This window comes from Anastrepha obliqua, chromosome 6, assembly GCF_027943255.1.
Source record: "Anastrepha obliqua isolate idAnaObli1 chromosome 6, idAnaObli1_1.0, whole genome shotgun sequence".
Classification (NCBI taxonomy): Eukaryota; Metazoa; Arthropoda; class Insecta; order Diptera; family Tephritidae; genus Anastrepha; species Anastrepha obliqua.
In genome coordinates this window covers 66255854-66274745 of record NC_072897.1, presented here as the reverse complement: position 1 = coordinate 66274745, position 18892 = coordinate 66255854, and the positions used below count along the sequence as shown (strand labels likewise).

Genomic DNA, 18892 nt, shown 5'->3' with positions numbered 1-18892 from the left:
TCTCCCATAACGGCATTCGGGGGTCGGGAGCTTAAGAAGGTGGTGAAAGTCTCCCGATGAATGTCGTTTATGGCCTGTCTGTACACTGTGCGATCCAGCAACTGTCTGTTTGTTTTGTCTGAGATCTCGTCCGCGTAATTGAGAAAAATGCCTCCTGATGTGCCTGGGAGGTTGGGAGGTGGCTCAAGCTCGAGCAGGTGTCTGCATGGGTGAGACCTGCGGTAAAACCCTAGCAGAAACTGCTTACTGAGCAATTTTTATGCTCCTTAACAGGCTGCATTTGAGCCTCATTATGGTGGCCTTAGATGCTGTATAGGTGACATCAGAAAACATCCTGTCACGGTCCTTAAAGCAGTGTTGTGGCAGGTTTGAAGCTTCGCCCACTGCGAATCACTGGTTCCAGGCGACCAGACAGGCGCAGCATAGTTTAGAACCGGTCGGCTTATTGCTTTAAAAGTCGACAGCAACATTTTCTTGTCTTTGCCCCAAATGCTGCCTGCGACCGACTTGAGAGCCTTGTTGCGATTCTGTACTTTAGTTGCAATAGCGGTTGCATGCGCTGAGAAGGGGAGCAAGCTGTCAAAGGTAACTCCCAATATTTTTGGGTTGTTAACCGTCGGAATTGGTGTGTCTTCCACTTCCACCTTCAGTTTTAGCTTGACCTTTGTCCAGGTGGTGAAAAGGGTCGCCGTGGATTTAGTGGGGGAGAGTTGTGAATTCCTCACAGTGAAGAAGCGAGAAAGGCTGGCGAGATAGTAGTTTACCTTGGAGCATAGGCCATTAATGTCACTGCCCGACGCCATTATCGTGCAGTCGTCGGCATATGAAACCAGGGAGACTCCCTCTGGTGGCTGGGGGAGTTTCGAGATATAGAAGTTGAAAAGCATGGGTGAAAGGACACCACCCTGCGGTACACTTGCTTTATTTTTCTCTGTTTAGATGTTTGGTCTCGAAATATCAGCGAAGAATGACGACCACTCAGGTAGTTCGCGGTCCACCTCTTCAGCCCTAGTGGGAGTGTCGACTGTACAATGTCATCTAGGAGCGTGGCGTGGCTGACTGTATCGAAAGCCTTTTTTAGATCCAACGCTACTAGGACAGTCCTCTCGTAGGGGCGGTTTCGGTTGAGGCCGCGGTTTACCTGGATGCTAATGATGGTGAGTGCCATGGTGGTGCTGTGCACTCTTTGGAAACCATGCTGGTGCGAGGCTGGGGTTAGGTGTTTCGTAAAGAGTGGGAGTAGAAGGGCCTCATGAGTCTTCACTACTAGGGAAAGGAGAGTTATCGGGCGATAAGACTCCCCTTGGTTGGCGGGTTTCCCAGGCTTTAATAGTGGGACCACTCTCCCTAATTTCCGCTTATCAGGAATGATGAGAGTGGCCATAGACAGGTTGACGACCTTGGTGAGATATTCTACTCCCAATGGACCCAGCTTTTTCAACATCAGCATGTTTAGTCCGTCAGGGCCAATGGCTTCGGATGGTTTCATGTGTTTGATGGCCCCCTGAACCTCGTCGCCGGAGAAAGCAAGTGGCGCACTGTTTTATGTCAGTTTGTGCAGCCGTCTAGTGGCACTGCGTTTGGATCTGTCGGTCAGAGGATGCAGAATAAATTGCCCGCTAAAATAGCACGCGCATCTCTTCGGATCCGACGAAGCACGACCGTTGAAGGTGATATCCACCTTGTCATTGTGCTTCGTCGGGTTCGACAGGGACCTTACGATGGACCAGAGCTTGCTCACATCAGAGGTGAAGTGGCAGGACTTCAAATGCTCTTCCCATTTATTCCGCTTGCCAGTTGCCGTATCTCGGAATTGAGATCCTTTATCCGAGGATCCCCTGGATCGGCCTGGCGTAGGCAATCACACTCATTCGCGGAACGGCTGCTTCAGCTGGGAAATTGGGACATATGTCCCTGATCCTTCCAGCGGGTATGAAGCGAGCAGCGGCAGCTGTGATCGCTTTGCGGAATGCGCATTCGCCTGCGCGTACAGCGGTGGAAATTGGGAGAGCGGCGAAGATGTCTTCAGTTAATTCCGCGAATTTGGTCCAATCAGCTTTGTTGGAGTTGACGTATGACCGGTTATCCGCGGAAACAAAGTCGGCAGGTCTCTCGATCAAGATGATAATGGGCAAGTGGTCTGATGCAAGCGATAGCATAGGTCGCCAGGTTATGCTATTTATCAGACCTGCGCTAGCAGTTGTGATATCAGGCGAACTGCTGCAATTGCCCACTACCCTGGTGGGGGCGTCGTCGTTTACCGTGCTGAATGTCGAGACGTCTATCTGCTCTGCCAATAGCTGTCCCCTACGACCAGGCAGGCTTGAATGCCAAAGATCGTGATGCGCGTTAAAGTCACCTACTACCAATCGGTTTTCACCTCTGATGATCGCACCAATATCAGGGTGATATCCTGCCGGGCAACAGGTGACAGGGAGTATGTAAATATTATACATTTTGAGCTCGGCATCGCCTGACCGGGCAGCTATCCCTTGACATTCTAAGGTGGTGTCCCTGCGGACGATGCCTTCATCGATAAGACGATACTGCACTATATGGTGGACTATGAACGCTAAGCCTCCACCGTCGTCTCGCTCGCGATCCTTTCTGTGCACGTTGTAGCCGTCCCTGGTGATCAGGGAGGAGCTAGCGTGCAGTTTTGTCTCTCCGCAGCTAACTTGATACCATGTCGGCTCATAAAGTCGACTATCAATCTTAGTCCGTTGCAGTTCAGTTGTAAGAGTTTAAAACTCATCGGGAGTGTGATCGTAACTCGGGGGTGAGGGACGCGTGATGTTGTCTGTGTTGGTCCTGCTGTGCGTTCCGCAAGAGTTGTTGTGGCCTGACGTTGACGGACGGCCGCGCCGCAGAGGGCGGTTGCGGGTGCAGAGCTCTGCCGCAGGGGGCAACGAAGTCACTTGTCCACTCACGGGTGGTGCGCAGGCCAGAGCACCTCCGAAAGTGGCACCAGCCATTGCAAGAATTGCATTGGACTGTTGTCAGGTTCCGAGGGACTCGGGTCTGACACATGGAGCAGACGGTGTGGGGGACCAAGAGTTGCTGGTTTGTCCCCGCACTGGGATAAGAGCAGGAGGGTTGTGGGTCGTTGGAGGAGTTGTGTTGCGCATGGGCTCCTTACCGTTGAAGTGTTATAGCTGGCGGCAGTTTGACGTGCCAGCACTGAGTGCGGTAGCGCCGTTGAGGCAGGGTCCACCTGATGGCGGGAGGAACACGTGGTCACATACCGTGTGGACCACTCCCTATGAGACTTAAAGCCTGAACGGATCTTAAGACGGCACCACCCGTTGCACGTGTTGCACCTAACCGAGGTGGAGTTCGGGTGGAGCCGTTTGTGGCAGATGCAGCAGTAAAACACCTCTGGTCCGGTGTTGGGTTCGACGCCAGCCCTGAAGAGAAGTATTCGGAGCAAACGTGCTGCAAGGGATTGCTCCTGTGACGAAAGATTGGGGGTGGGATACGGTACACTAGACAGGGCTAGTTTACTGGGGCGGCAAAAAACCCGAGTCATTCCGGTAACGTAGAACCGGCTGCCATGGGAATGTCAGTTCTCATCTTCCGTTTTGCTTTCTATTGCTTCAATAATACTTAATATGAGTCTTACTTTTCGAAGTTTATCTATCATGTGATATGTTCATCCCGAACGAGTAGGCCAATCCAACTAGGGTAGTTGATTTGCGAACATATTTACTTATATTGCGACACTCCCGCAACTATTTCCTCATAACCTAATTTTTCATAACATCAAGAGCGTAAAGCTTTGAAGTATGTACTGCTTCGGCATATTTGTATATTAACCATCTCTACGTCGAGCCCGCCAAAATCATCTTCATTAATGCAATGTTGAGAGAGTATTTTCGATGTCTTTTGCATGTTGGCTCCATTATCAGATGAATCATATTTGACTTAAGTGAATATCATACCTCAATAACACCCAAGAATGAAAGAAATACCTAAGATTGCATCAGAGTGTGCGGGACGTCGCATTAGCTGAGTTGTGGAGTGTTGCCAACCATTTGCTCTTCGCAATAAATTTAGTGCTTTTTTATACCCAAAATGCGAAAAATTTTAAGTTTGGTGTTTGTTTCTTATATTATTAAACAAAAGAATGTTTAAAAGGTCACTCTGAGAAGATTTTAGTGTTAATGAAAATTTGTTGATTCTTATAAAATTTGATATTTTGAAAGTGAAAATTAAATTTTTTGCTCCTTTTGGGGTTAGGCAAATATATTGGATCTTTTCTCTCAATTCTTCTTAACATTGTAAACCTTTTTACACATTTTAAAAAGCGTTTGAATTTACTGAATGCGAATAAAAACCATAGTGGTGTAATCGTTTCGTCCGGTCCTCAATCCTTAGTGGGACAAAGGGCATCAAGAGGTGTATTCACAGTAAAAAAAGCACCAAAATACCGGAACAACCATAACGATATTTTTACAAAAAGAGTATTTTATTTTGTAACATAACCTGAAATATAGCAAATAAGTCGTTCTCTTAATGGTTAATGGTAGTAAAGGGTTAAGGTATAGTCCTTTAGCACTGCGACCATATTGATCTATTGGGCACCCTATGCTGTCTATTGACTGTTAAGTATGCTTATGAATTGTACCAGCTCCTTCTGAGAGAGTGATTGAAGGTCTTCATCTGTAAGCATGAACTTGTTTAAAAACCTTTTCCTTCTATGCGTCAACCCCGGACATTCGATGATGAGATGTTCTATAGACTCCTCATCTTCGCAGCAAAATCTGCAGGTGCTGGTGTTAGTTATGCCTAATTTATGTAAGTGTTTGTTGCAGGTGAAATGACCCGTGAGGGCGCTTGTGAGAGTGCGAATGCTCTTTTTGTTTAACGTGAGGGCCATGTTAGCTCTTTTAGCGTTGAAACTTAGGAACTTTTTGGAGTGTCTAAGACCCTCTACGTTGTTCCAATGCTGATTTAATAGAGTTTTGACCCAGTATTTTACCTTTTGTTTCAGGCTGTATTTGTTAAATCCAAACATGGGACTAGGTCCGATGAAATTTACATCTGCCCCTTTTTTGGCTTGAAAGTCTGCCTTTTCGTTGTCGTCATATCCCTCATGTCCCGGTACCCAAATTAATGAAACATTGTTTTTGGATGCCAGGTTATTGAGTGCGTTGTGGCATTCTGAGAGGGTTTTTGAGTTGTAGGTATAGCTATCTAAAGCTTTTAGAACTGATTGGCTGCCCGAGAGTATTTTGATCTTTACCCTCTTGTGGTTTCTACGTTGCATGATGTTTACTGCTTCCATTATTGCGTATAGTTCCGCTTGGAAGATGGTGGTGTCCCTGGTGAGAGTGTATGATTTGTGGATTCTGGGCCCCACTACTCCTGCTCCTACACCATAAGGTGTTTTTGATCCATCAGTGTACCATTTTTGTGAATCATCATTCATCCATTTCGGGTTTGTTTTCCACTCGATCCTCTCAGGAAAGGTAACTGTGTATCCTTTTGTGAAACAGAGGGTTGGGTCAATGTGGTCTGAAACTTGAGCCATTCTTATGGTGTTTTTGATTTTATTTAGAATATTTAGGTGACCGGTGAGGTTGCCTAATTTGAAATTTTCTTTCATGTGTAGCATGAGTGCTTGCGTAGCTGCTTCCTCTTGGATTGCTATATGAAGTGGTGGGAGATTAAGGAGTGCTTCCATGCCAGCTGTTGGGGTAGTTCTCATAGCCCCTGTGATGCATAGGCAAGCAAGCCTTTGTGCTTTTCCCAGTTTGGTTATCGCTGTTTGTTGGATAGATTTGCTCCACCATACTAGTGCCCCATACAGTATGATTGGTCTAACCATTTGGGTGTATATCCAGAGGGCCATACTAGGGCTGAGGCCCCAGGATCTCCCTAGTAATTATTTGGTTGTCCACAAGGATTTCGTGGCTTTTTTTGTTATATTATTTATATGTGATTCCCAAGTGAGTTTTTTATCTAAGGTTAAACCTAGATACTTGACCTCTTCCTTTAGTTCTATCACTGTTTCATTTATTTTCAATTTAGGAAACTCTTTCTTTTTCTTGAGAAGAGGATTATTGTGGGTTTGTTAGGGTTGATCGACAGCCCCTCCTATTTACACCATTCCCATGTTGCGTTCAAGGCATTTTGCATTAAGTCTGTTAGTGTCCTTTCATGGTTGCCTTTTATTATAACAGATATGTCATCTGCATAACCAATGGTTATAAATCCCTTATTGTTTAGATGCTGCACCAAGTCATCAACTAGTAGGGACCATACCAGTGGAGAAAGAACTCCTCCTTGTGGACATCCCTTTACTGTTGTGACATTAAGTTTAGCTTGGCCTAACGAGGCTTTAATAATCCTCTGATTAAGCATTTGGCTTATCCAATGTGTTAATATTGGGTTTGCACCTCTTTTCCCTAGTGCTGTTTCCATGGATTTGTAATTTGCGTTGTCGAAGGCTCCCTCTATGTCCATAAAGGAAAATAGGGCTATTTCTTTTTGATTTAGAGCCTTTTCTTCTCTTAGATGGTATTCAAGTAGTTTTTCCATTGTCTTTAACATGAATGACGATAGACTGATTGGTCTGTAAGATTTTGGAGAATCAGGCGGTTTGTTACCTCCCTTAGGAATAAATATTACCTTGACTTTCCTCCATATCTTTGGAATGTATTCCAATATTAGACTAGCTCTGAAGATTTTCACCATGACTCGGAACAGTTCCACAGTGCCTTTGGATATAAGTGCTGGGAATATTCCTTCCGGGCCTGGTGATTTGAAGAGTTTAAAGGAGTTAATTGGCCACTCTACCCTTTCAAAATTTATGATTTTGTTGACAAATGAGACCGTCGATCTCCGTTGATGGTGAGTTACTATGTCTAGACCATTGTCGATTGATAGGTCATGACTTTTACAGACTGGGAAATGAGTCTTTAGAAGAAGCTCTAGTGTTTCTAAGAATGTGTTGGTAATAGTTCCGTTTGGACCTTTTAGTGTGCCTATGGGACTTGAGTCACCTTTGGAGAGTGATTTTTGGATTCTAGCTGTTGCTGAAGTATCTTTTAGATCCTCGCAGCAGTTTTTCCAAGAGTCTTGTTTGGACTTCCTTAGTTCTTTGTTATAGTTACTTAGGGATTTCCTGTATTCGTCCCATTTATTTGTTATCTTTGCAGTGTTGTTGCAAAAGGGTTTATCTTAACAAAAACTTATAAATTAAACTGTACATAACCATAACACATTTATTTAAAACACGCACATTTTAAAGACAATTTTTCACGCATACAAAATTCTTTAAGTAATTAAATAAAAAATTGGTATGTTATTTTTTTGAAATGGGCATTTTAGTGCGTTTTTTATATCCAAAGGTAGGCAACACTGTAGTAGCGAAAGATAGATTTGACTGCTGAAAGGAGAAGAACACCAATAATAACCGCAATCGGGGGCAATGCGACCAGATGTTAAGAACAGTAAAGCGAAATAAAACTGTACGAATGATTGAACTAATTTTTCAAAAATGCATATTTTACAAAATTATAAACATTGCATTAGAACAGGCTAGAAAAATGCCATGAAGAAAGAACTAAAACTCCGAGACTAAATAACAAAAGAAATGCTAAACCAAGTTACGAAAATGGTAATCTGCAAAGTAACGGTATCACGATAGGCGCCATCTCCTTATTCTTTCCATCATTACTCACACCTATAAAATTGCTTTTACAAGATTTTGCGATGAACTTGCCCCAACTGCTTTAAGTTCTGTCAATCCAAGGATTCGAGATATTATCTCTTTACAATTTATAAATTGTGCACTAATTCCGAAAATATTTCTAGATAGCCGAATGGCACTTTCAATTTTGAGAGATACTAGACGGTTGCCTATAGAGCCACGCTGCGATCGGGCGCAATGCGAGCTATGTGCGATCGCTACCCAGAGCTTAGAAACGAAGAGAGACGTATTATCCGACACAAGAATTGAGAGGCCGAAATACGTGGGTGCGAGGAGCTTGAGATGCTGGCCAATAGGAACAACGCCCGAAAATACTACCTAAATTAGTGGTAGCTGTGCATGTCACAGAGAATGTAAAGATCCTGACACCCCAATCGTTGACGACGGAATTGTCGTTCCGCTACCTGACCTTGACAAGGCGGGCGCCGACGAACTGCCGGCTGAGCTATTGAAACATGGCGGCGAGGGGCTGGTAAGGTCCATGGATTAGCTTCTATGTATAATATGGTCGGATGAAAGCATGTCTGCCCATTGGAATTTAAGTGCGCTCTGCCCAAACCATATGATCCTTCAATCTGTGCCAATTACCGCGGGATTAGTCTTCTAAATATTGCCTATAAGGTTCTAGTGAGCGTATTGTGTGAAAGGATGAATCCAACCATCAACCAACTGATTGGACTTTATCAGAGTGGCTTTAGACCTAGGAAGTCTACCATCGACCAAATATTTACAATACGCCAAATCTTAGAAAAGACCCATGAAAGGAGAATCAACACACACCATTTTTGCGTCGATTTCAAAGCTGCATTCGACGGTACAAAAAGGAGTTTTCTGTATGCCGCGATTTTTGAATTTGGTATCCCCGCAAAACTAATACGGCTATGCAAGATGACGTTGCTCAACACCAGCAGGGCTGTCAGAATTAAGGATCTCTCCGAGCCGTTTGACACCAAACGAGGTTTCAGACAGAGTGACTCGCTGTCGTGTGACTTCTTTAACCTGATGTTGGAAAGAATCGTACGAGCCGCAGAACTTAATCGCTCAGCCAAATTTTTTTTATAAGATCGTACAATTGTTCCTTAACAACCACGCTGTTAGTTCTGCTTTCTGAAAGCTGGATAAAGAGGCAAAGCGAATGGATCTGGTGATGAGTAAGGACAAAACTAAGTACCTCCAGTCATCAAACAAACCATCGGCGTACTCGCGTATCGGCACCCACGTCACTGTTGACAGTGACGATTTTCAGGTTGTAAAAGGCTTCGTTTATTTAGGAACCAGCATTAACACCGATAACAATGTAAGCCTGGAAATTCATCGTAGAAACTCTCTTGCCAACAAGTATGCTTTGGACTAAGTAAGCAAATGAGTAGTAAAGTCGTCTCTCGACGAAAGAAACTGGCACTTTATATGGCTCCCATCATACCCATCCTAATGTATGGCGCGGACGATGACAACATCCCATGAAGCGACGCTTGGAGTGAATATTGTAGGCGATGAGCTTTATGACGACATAGACGTAGCGCAGCGAATAAAGATCCAGCTGGCTGGGTCATGTCGCCCGAATGGATACAAACGCTCCGGCTGGTGGTAGCAGAGGAAGAGGAAGGCATCCTTTGCGTTGGCAGGATCAGGTGACTTGGCTTCCCTTGGTGTGTCCAATTGGCGTCGGTTAGCATGAGAAAGAAACGACTGACGCACTTTGTTAAACTCGGCCAAAAGCGCGTAAGCGATTTCGGGTTTTTTTAAACTCGTGTCGAAGGAGAAAATTGTTTAAAATATGAGAAGTACTTTAAAAAATTCAATCTTCGTTGGAGGTCAGCGAAGAGTAAAAGTCAATACGGGCTATCTAGTGGGGGTAATCTATATGGGGCTCGAAAAAAATTCAAAAGTTTGAAATTGGATGCACTTTCAAGTTAGCTGATGATTTAGATGTAGTTGAGATCGTAATGTCCGCAAAGGTAATAAACATAATTCCGTTGGAAAGCTCGTGCATGAAATCGTGTTCCGTAAATAATAAAGGCATAACACACCAAAATAAATTAAGTCTTGTTCATTTTATTTCATTCTAAAAATTTATTTTATGTACTTTTCGTTTGTTTGGTATTTCTAATATAACGTTCCAGCTGTTTAAATTTTAAAGGTCTATGTATATATATAATATATATATATCTTTTTTTTTTGTTGTGAGACTGCTTTCCGATGGGCATCATTATTTTTATCATCAGGGTTTTGAGAAAATCGTTCTGTCCTGTTTCAACCTATACTTAAATTAAAATCTAAATTTCGTACCATAATAAATATGCTATATATAAGTATTCCAATAAAAATAAATAACCTTGATAGGAACGGGGTTAAGCCTTCAAGGTGGAATCGAATTCCAAAATATTAAACCATAATTGAGTTAAGTCGCTGATTACAGATCCAGTGCAAGTTCTTTAAGATTTAAAAGGTTGTTAAACAGTGTCTCAAAAAATTTCAGAGTTTTCAGTTTGACGATTTTATTTATTTTAATAATAATCTAGAAATACAGGATTTCTCACATACTATTCGTATATAAAACATACTTGTGCTGAACTTTGCGATTTTGTGTCCTTCTTGGAAACGCGATTTTTAAATTTGGAATACTGACACCGGTAATTAGCTATTTCAAAAACCCTCGAGTTTCTATTTTCATAAGCTTAGCTCAATTGTAGATTAAGAGTTTATTAAGAGTGTTAAAAGCCTCAAAACCGGTTTTTATGGAGGCATGCCCCCAATTTTCTCAAAACCGTGACATGATACGCACTCTTGGAACTCAGGATCGTGTCCAGCGTACAAATATACATCGGAAACCGGCTTCATATAAAAAAAAATCAATTTTGTAGGCCTGTGTTATAAATTAAATAAAACATTCAATTAAGACTACTGTATGAAAAAGCACATATTTAAGTCGCCGGACCACATTTAGCTAACATAAGAACTGTAAATAAATAAAAACAAAACTCTTACTATAAAATGTATGCATTTCAAAGCTATTTCTATTAGTACGCATACTTCATAAAATTATAAAGTGAATTTCTTAAAAAAAGGTTGGTTTCTGAACTACGTCAATCGTGATAAAATAAATACATTCAAAATATTTATTTTGCGACAACGGCTGTCTCTAATGATGCAACGATAAGTTGATCCCAGTGCAAATTAAAAAAAAAAAACTTGTGGAAAAACTTATAGTATTATTTAATATAATATACTAAAGAACATTTTGAGATCCATTTCCATTTTTTGGTTTCAGTGACTTGTTATTAAATTTCTTTATTTTAGAATTTGAACAGTATTTACCTTCGAGAATTGTAAGAAACTCACACCTCCAGTAATGCAATTAATAACTGTAAAATAAGCTATTAATAACTTCCTAACATGTATTGGGTGTTTTTTTTAAGAGCTTGAGAGCTTAAAATGATAGCACAAAACAGAAATATTGTTGGAATGAAGTTTTTTATTATGTGTATTGTGTTTAGCTGATATACATATTTTTAGAAACAAAAATTTTCAGCCAGATTGGATGATGCCGCCTATGCTGTATGAACTTCGTGAACTGATTTATTTATTTTTTTGTTTTAAAGTGAATTCTCCATAATTTAGAAGCGTTGTTCTTGCGTTAAAAGATTCGTGACGACTTGCCAAACCTTTTGGTTTTTTATAATTGGCGCGTACCCCCTTTTTTGGGTGTTCGGCCGAGCTCCTCCTCCTATTTGTGGTGTGCGTCTTGATGTTGTTCCACAAATGGAGGGACCTACAGTTTCAACCCGACTCCGAACGGCAAATATTTTTATGAGGAGCTTTTTCATGGCAGAAATACACTCGGAGGTTTGCCATTGCCTGCCGAGGGGCGACCGCTATTAGAAAAGAAAATTTCTTAATTTTGATCTTGTCAAACCTTACTGAACAGAAATGTAAACACAGTTTGCACAGCTATCAAATCATAATTATCGATTTCGATAGTTCTAATGCAGCTAAAAAAACACCAGATACATATGCACTAAAATCTTAATATTCGAGTTAACACTAATCAGAGCATTGGCATTCGATTCACCAATCTCCGATCGAGTAGTGAATTAAACAAAACATTTCCCTTGAATTCAACCTTGTATGTATATGATTTGGCAGCAGTGCTTTTTTTTTTTTTTGGTAAACTCTTATGTAATTGTTACAACATCCATTGTGCTTGCAAAGACAAAGAGCGCGGTGCGTTACTGTTCCTACGCATCATTGAACGGTTGCTACCCACGTCCGAAGCCTAGGTTAAAGAAAGTTGACAGATCTTATAATGGCGCATAAGCTGCAGACATGAAAATGGGCTACCTTCTGTATACATCCATTTTAAATGAGGAAGCGAGAGACCGTCATGGGAGCATTGTAAACCTCTACAGTATCTCCGCTCAATGCCTCTACAATACATTAAGTCTTTTCTATTCGCCCATAACGGGGCACTGCCTAACAGGTAGACACGCCCAAAGGATGGGTGTGCAAACACATGACTTCTGTAGAAGTTGTCTAGATGAGGAGGAGGAACAGACAATCTCGCATCTACTCTGTCATTGTCCTGCTCTATCCAGACGAGGGTTTACTATTCTAAGCAAACAATTTTTTAATGAGTTGGAAGATCTCAGTTCTGCAGAAATCAGAGATATTCTAAAATTTTTGAAAAGCACACTGGTTGTAGGAGAAATAGGGACAAGCTCCAAACGCGGCATCACAATGGGCTATGACCTTAATTGTGTATCACACAGGACAACCGCTTCAACGTAACCTAACCTATCTATGATGGCATACAAATTACGTTTACTTGGTTGATACTTGTTCAAACAGTTCTTCGCCGCTCTAATAATTGGAACTTAATAATATTTTTTGTATGGGAATACAATTCCCTATAGTAGGAATGTAATGCTTCTTTATTATACCTTTATGTATGTAAAAGCTATCTAGGGTGGGTAATTCTGTTTTTGGTTTTAGTTTTTCAAAAATACTGTTTTTTTTTTGTTCAGATTACCCGAAATATAAGTACCAAATCGAATCACTCAACTAGATAATGTATTATTATAAGCATAGCATGTACAGGGTTTGATTGAAAAGTAATGAGCCTTCCCGCGCGGAGCGTCTGCCAAGCGATCAACCGAATCGGCTGGTTCCCCCACCATGATCGTTGGACCTTCCCCTTCCACTAGAAACCGGTCCCAGTTCGCTGGCAACAGCGGTGCAGTCAACATCGCTCCGCGCGTGGAAGCTGTTTTAAAAGTGTGTTAGGATTTCGCAGTGGCGAAAATGCAGCGATCGTTGAAGCAACGTTACTCGATCAAATTTTGCGTAAAGCTAAACAGTTTGTACCTCCAGGAAGCACTGTAAACGCGAAATTTTACAAAGAAGTGCTCCTTCGGCTGAAAAACCGCGTCGCCCGGTTTCGGCCCGACCTCGTCAACAATTGGACCCTTCATCACGACAATGCGCCGGTGCACACCGCCCAGTCCTGTCCCCTACAGACTTCTTCTTATTCCCGCGCCTGAAAAGAAAGCTGAAGGGGAGGCGTTTCGACTCCATCGAGGCGATCCAAAAACTGTGACAGCCGAATTGAAAACGACTCCGGCGGATGAGTTTAAAAAATGTTTCCTGCAGCGGAAGGACCGATACCAGCGGTGGATTGACGCTCAAGGGTCCTATTTTGAAGAATATTAGTTGTTTAAGCCAAAAGGTTTAATAAAACTGCTTAAAAAAAATAAGGCTCATTACTTGTCAATCAAACCCTGTAAATAGTAGTATTTGTACTCTATTTTTTGCTTTGGTTTTAATCCAGCTATCTAGAAATGACAACAAGACACGCTTACCTTTGTCGGTTCTTGAGAAGGTGTTTGAACTGCGGGTATAATTTTTTTGGATTCGACTATAACTCCAGGCTTATCCTTTTTGTTCTTTTCAAACTCAATTTTTTCATATTTCTCTAATTCGGGACGCTCATAATTATCCTCGATTGTTGGTAAGTCTTCGGGTTTTTTCAAAGCAAAATCTTTGGCTTTATCAGGAGAAAATATGATCTTGCCTTCTTTTACAGTTTCCTTGAACGCGAATTCGTGTGAAAAAAAAATAGTTACACAAAGAACCAATGATTATTAGCGATTGCTTGTATGTAAATAAAAGAAAGGCATTGACAAGAAAGACAGCGCCAGAAAGAATGATCGAAAGAAAAAAGGCATCAAAAATGGCGAGAAAGCTTAAAGTAGAAGCAAAACCCGCGAAAGAAGTGAGAAAGTAGAATAAATAGTAATAATCTAAATAGTTTTTAATTATTTGATATAAAAAATTCTAAAAGAATGAAAGCGGGGTAGTGTAGTAAAGATAGCCAGAGAGTAAGATGCTAAAAGTTTAAATGTGCTAAATACGCTAAAAATTTAAGTAACGGAAGGTAAAATAGCCGCTGAATCTATGTAGAGAAAAAGAAATAAAGATAGAAGAATTGCAGCAATGAAAATTTACGAGAGTGCCGCCATTCAGTTACCTTTAGCATTTGTTTGGCTCGTTGTGGAGCTTCTTCATCTTTCGAGTCTTTTATTACGGGCTTTAAAACAACACCCAAAAAGTTTTCATTTTCGATTGGCTCTTTGGTCATAAGGTTTCGAACCGAAGAACGACGACGTTGCTGAATAAGTTCCTTAAGTGATTGGTTAGCCTGTGCCACACAAGTAGGTACATGTAGAGAAACATAGTTGTAATTAGTCAGTACCTAGTTTTTTAGAAATAACAGATTAAAAAATGACCTATATATTTACATCTTCAGGAACGTATATATATTTTTTAAGCCTCCGAAATTTTATGGACACCCTATTAAAAGGTCTTGATTATTTCTTATCCGGAAATTTATGTATTTACACATATATTTCGTTAATGATATGCATTTTATTCATTAGCAGAAGAGAATTTCGTTTACCGAAATTTAAACAGATCTTGAACTTTTCTTCTATCAATTGTTAGAACGCTGCTCGAAAATGTTTCATTCGCATACAAACATTATAATATAAATAAATACTTCAAATGCGCGACAAAACATTTTGAACAGAACCATTATTAGGTTATGTCATAAAATAAGAAACGTACGTGTTAATGCTAAAAAGGCTTTATGTAAACTGAAAAAATATGACATACAAAGAATATCGGATGACATAATTGTAAATGTTTTGCTATGCTTCTTACAATAGTCATAATCTTTATGTAAATACGTACATAAATACTAAAAGTGTTCTAGTTCTAACACACCATAAATCTGTGGATGTTACTAAACAAATTATATGCTTGAACAGTCTTTTTTAGCGGTTGAGCAATTATCAGGGTGCGAATGAAGGTTCTCATTAAGTACACAGAGATATGTTCATAGCCACAATTAGTCTGCTGTCAAAGTATTATATTATTTCGACATATGGGTTTACTATCTATAACTTTAATTAAAAAGCCGTGCACACTTCCGCATATGATAAACTCTTTGTTTTTTACGCATTTGTAAAGCTTTTTGTAACCCTCGAGCTAAAGTTGCCAAATTTGGTGAATCTTCTATAATCCTAAAACCTTTTCGAGTTCGGAATTTTAATTTCCGACTTTATTACTCAATAATCGTGGGCCGATTAATATAGATTCTGAACTGTACATGATTATAAATACATATATAAGTTTTTGTAAGAACTAAATTAACGGAAACAAGTAGTGAGGCGTGAATTCATACATACTTCTGCTCAAATATGAACGAGACGGTATCAATAAAACGGTCCGCGGATGACATATGGCAAAAATAAATTTTTTGTTTTTTGGTAAGACTGTTATAAGCTTACATGACAAATTTTCGCGTGATATATCACATAGTTTGTTTTCTGTGCTACTGTAAACAAGTCAAGCTCGAGTGTGTTCTTCGAATTTAACGATGGAAATTCAAAGAATTTGTTTGAAATTTTGTTATTCCAACAAAATTTCGGCTTCAGATGCCTTAAAAATGTTTCAGACAACCTATGGGGACTCTGCTCTATCGCGTGCACGTGTTTTCCAGTGGTACAAATCGTTCAAAGAGGGCCGTACATCAACCCAAAAAACCACGCCAAAGTCGCTCAAAAATTAAAGTTATGCTGACTGTTTTTTTCGATTACGAAGGTGTGGTGCACTCGGAGTTCCTTCCGCAAGGCCGATCGGTTAACGCTGAATATTATTTAGACGTTTTAAAGCGTTTGCGCGAGAACATTCGTCTTAAAAGGAAGGAATTGTGGGACAACAAGACATGGTTCTTGCATCACGATAATGCACCAGCTCATACATCACGTCTTGTTCGCGATTATTTGAACAAAAATAATGTTTATATTGTACCGCAAGCACCGTATTCGCCTGATATGGCTCCATGTGACTTTTTCCTGTTTCCCAAGCTCAAGTTGCCGCTCCATGGAAAACATTTTGAGACAATTGAAGTCATAAAAGAGAATTCGAAGAACACACTCGAGCTTGACTTGTTTACACACAGAAAACAAACTATGTGACATATCACGCTGAAATTTGCCATGTAAGCTTATAACAGTCCTACCAAAAAACGAAAAATTTATTTTTTCCATATGTCATCCGCGGACCGTTTTATTGATACCGTCTTGTTCATATTTCAGCAGAAGGTATATAAACGTTTTTAAATTCAAAATTCCCTTTTCACTTCTTGCATAATTATACACAGATTCATACGCAAATGAATTTTTACTCAAATTGGTAAGAAATTAGGGTTTAATATATATAAGTATATTTACATATATATGTTATGTATAAGTATTTACATACACAAAGATGTATTATATATGCCTACATGGTATATAAAGTGGACTTACCTCGAGAGGAGCAGAATTGGAAGAAGTTTTTTCCTATCAAGTTTCAATGCGTGTATTATGAGTGGAATGTGTTGATTTTCCGCATTGATTAGATTGGATTTGGGGGATTTTTGGATGAAATATCACAAATGGAAAATATGTAAAAGGAAAATTCAAAATTGTACTTTTGATATATATGTATGTATCATATGTACAGGGCTTTCCAACAAGGACTTTGTTTTTCAATAGGGGAAAATTCTAATATCATGACAGTTTTGACATTTTATTATTTGAAACATACACAGTAAAAGCTTTGGCAATTATTACAATGAATTTATTTTAATTCGAAAAACATTGAACACACATGGTGAGTTTCAAACTGAATATTTTCGGGCACCTTTCGATCATCCTTCTGAGACCGCTATGACGAATTGATAAATTTGAGTTGACTAGCTCGGTACATAAAGTGCAAATATAAACGCGTATTAGATTGGGTCTTTCAAGTGAAAAACGCTACGCGATCAACTTATAGATGAGTGACTGGGCCATTTTTTTTTTTAATTCGACTGGAAATCTGAATAGGTCAACGGATTACGCTATCGAGAGATGTTACCACGAGAATTTTGATATATCAGGTCAGTCCATAAGTTCGTGCGTATTTTACCCATAATCTCACTTTTGTACGATTTTTGCATACAAAAAATTATTCGCGGAAAATAACGGAACTATTTATATTTTCTTTGATATATTGTACATTAAACAAGTGATTTTAATCGCGGATGGATTATGGAGTCTTCAAACGCGTATAAGAGGCATATTTTGTATTTTTTTTATAAAAGTGGTAAAAATGCAACAAGTGCTGCTGCAGAAATAAACACTGTTCACAAGGATACCGTGAGTGTAAGGACTGCGCAGAAGTGGTTTTCAAAATTCCGAAGTGGTAACTGTGACGTGGAGGATGCCCGCCGCGCTGGTCGTCCTGAAGTCTTTAACTCCAACGCCTTGCTTTGCTTGAACTCGTGGAAGCTGACCCAAATTTGACAGTCGATATGATAGCAAAGAGGTTATATTCATCGCATGGAACAGTTCACACACGCATCTGGTTCAGTTGGGAAAGGTTTCAAAGCTGGGGAAATGGGTTCCGCATAGACTTTCCGTCGCCAATCTTCAGCAGAGAGTGAATGTGTTATCAGCTGCTGCAACGGCTTGAAAATGAAAGTATTTTGAACCGTATCGTTACTGGTGATGAAAAATAGGCCCTTTACAATAATCCTGTTCGCAAACGCCGATGGTTAGATAAATATTAAACACCAGAACCGACCTCTAGAGGAGGCCTTCACCCCAAGAAGATTCTCCTGTCTATTTGGTGGAATATGGCCGATATTGTTTATTATGAACCATCCGTCTGGAAACCAAACCAGACGATAACTGCTGATTATTATTCCCATCAGCTATCAAACCTGAATGAGGAACTAACAAAAATCGACCGTCTTTAGTGAATAGACGCAAAGTTTTGTTTCACTACGACAACGCAAGACGTCATACCGCAAGGCAAACATTAGGCAAGCTGAACGAGTTCGGATGGGAGTTAATGCCGCATCCACCATACTCTCCGGATATTGCACCTTGTGATTATCACCTTTTCCGTGGACTTTAATCCCATATTAGCAAGAAGAACTACTCTTAAAAAGAAGCTATAAAAAGGGATATCGAAGCGTATTTTGGCTCCAAGGACAAAAAATTTTTTGAGCGGGGTATTAATAGTTTGCCTAAGCATTGTAAATACATAATGAAGGAAAATATATTATTGATTAATAAATACTTTAAACATCTTTTTTATTAATTTTAAAGCCACCTTTAAAAAACGCACGAACTTATGGACTGATCTGATATTATTGGTGATATGGATATCACTGACATGCGGTTTCTGCAGGTGAACTGGAATATCCAGTGAACACTACTGGAATATTCTTTGTGGAACAAAGTTAAATATAAAACCTATAAAAATCGAATCGATTGCAGCCTTAAAAATCAAAATCTGCGACGTGATGAATATAATGGACCCGTCATTTTTTCAAAAAATGATTGAAAAACAGTGGTGGTGAACATATCCGATATCATTTTTAATTTATAATTGCCAAACCTACTGACATGCGGTTTCAACAGGTGAACTGGAATATCCAGTGAACACCACTGGAATATTCTTTGCGGAACAAAGTTAAAGATAAAACCTATTAAAATCGAATCGATTGCAGCCTTAAAAATCAAAATTAGCGACGTGATTAATATAATGGACCCGCCATTTTTACAAATCCGATATCATTTT

The 18892-nt window shown here is 40.1% G+C and overlaps 1 protein-coding gene across 13 annotated transcripts in view; it reads right to left on the bottom strand.

The window, feature by feature from the left end:
* Positions 1–18892, bottom strand: part of LOC129250836 (twitchin) — a 241501-nt gene that overhangs the window by 129717 nt on the left and 92892 nt on the right. For 10 of the 13 annotated variants that reach the window (XM_054890420.1, XM_054890419.1, XM_054890423.1 and 7 more), the window contains 3 exons: positions 16588–16620; positions 14244–14414; positions 13576–13803 (listed from right to left, as the gene is read on the bottom strand). The exons of 2 other annotated variants lie outside the window; for them this stretch is intronic. In XM_054890420.1, the coding sequence (XP_054746395.1) occupies positions 13576–13803; positions 14244–14414; positions 16588–16620 (432 nt within the window). The remainder of the gene's footprint in view (positions 1–13575; positions 13804–14243; positions 14415–16587; positions 16621–18892) is intronic. One more of the 13 variants, XM_054890428.1, reaches the window with a different exon arrangement.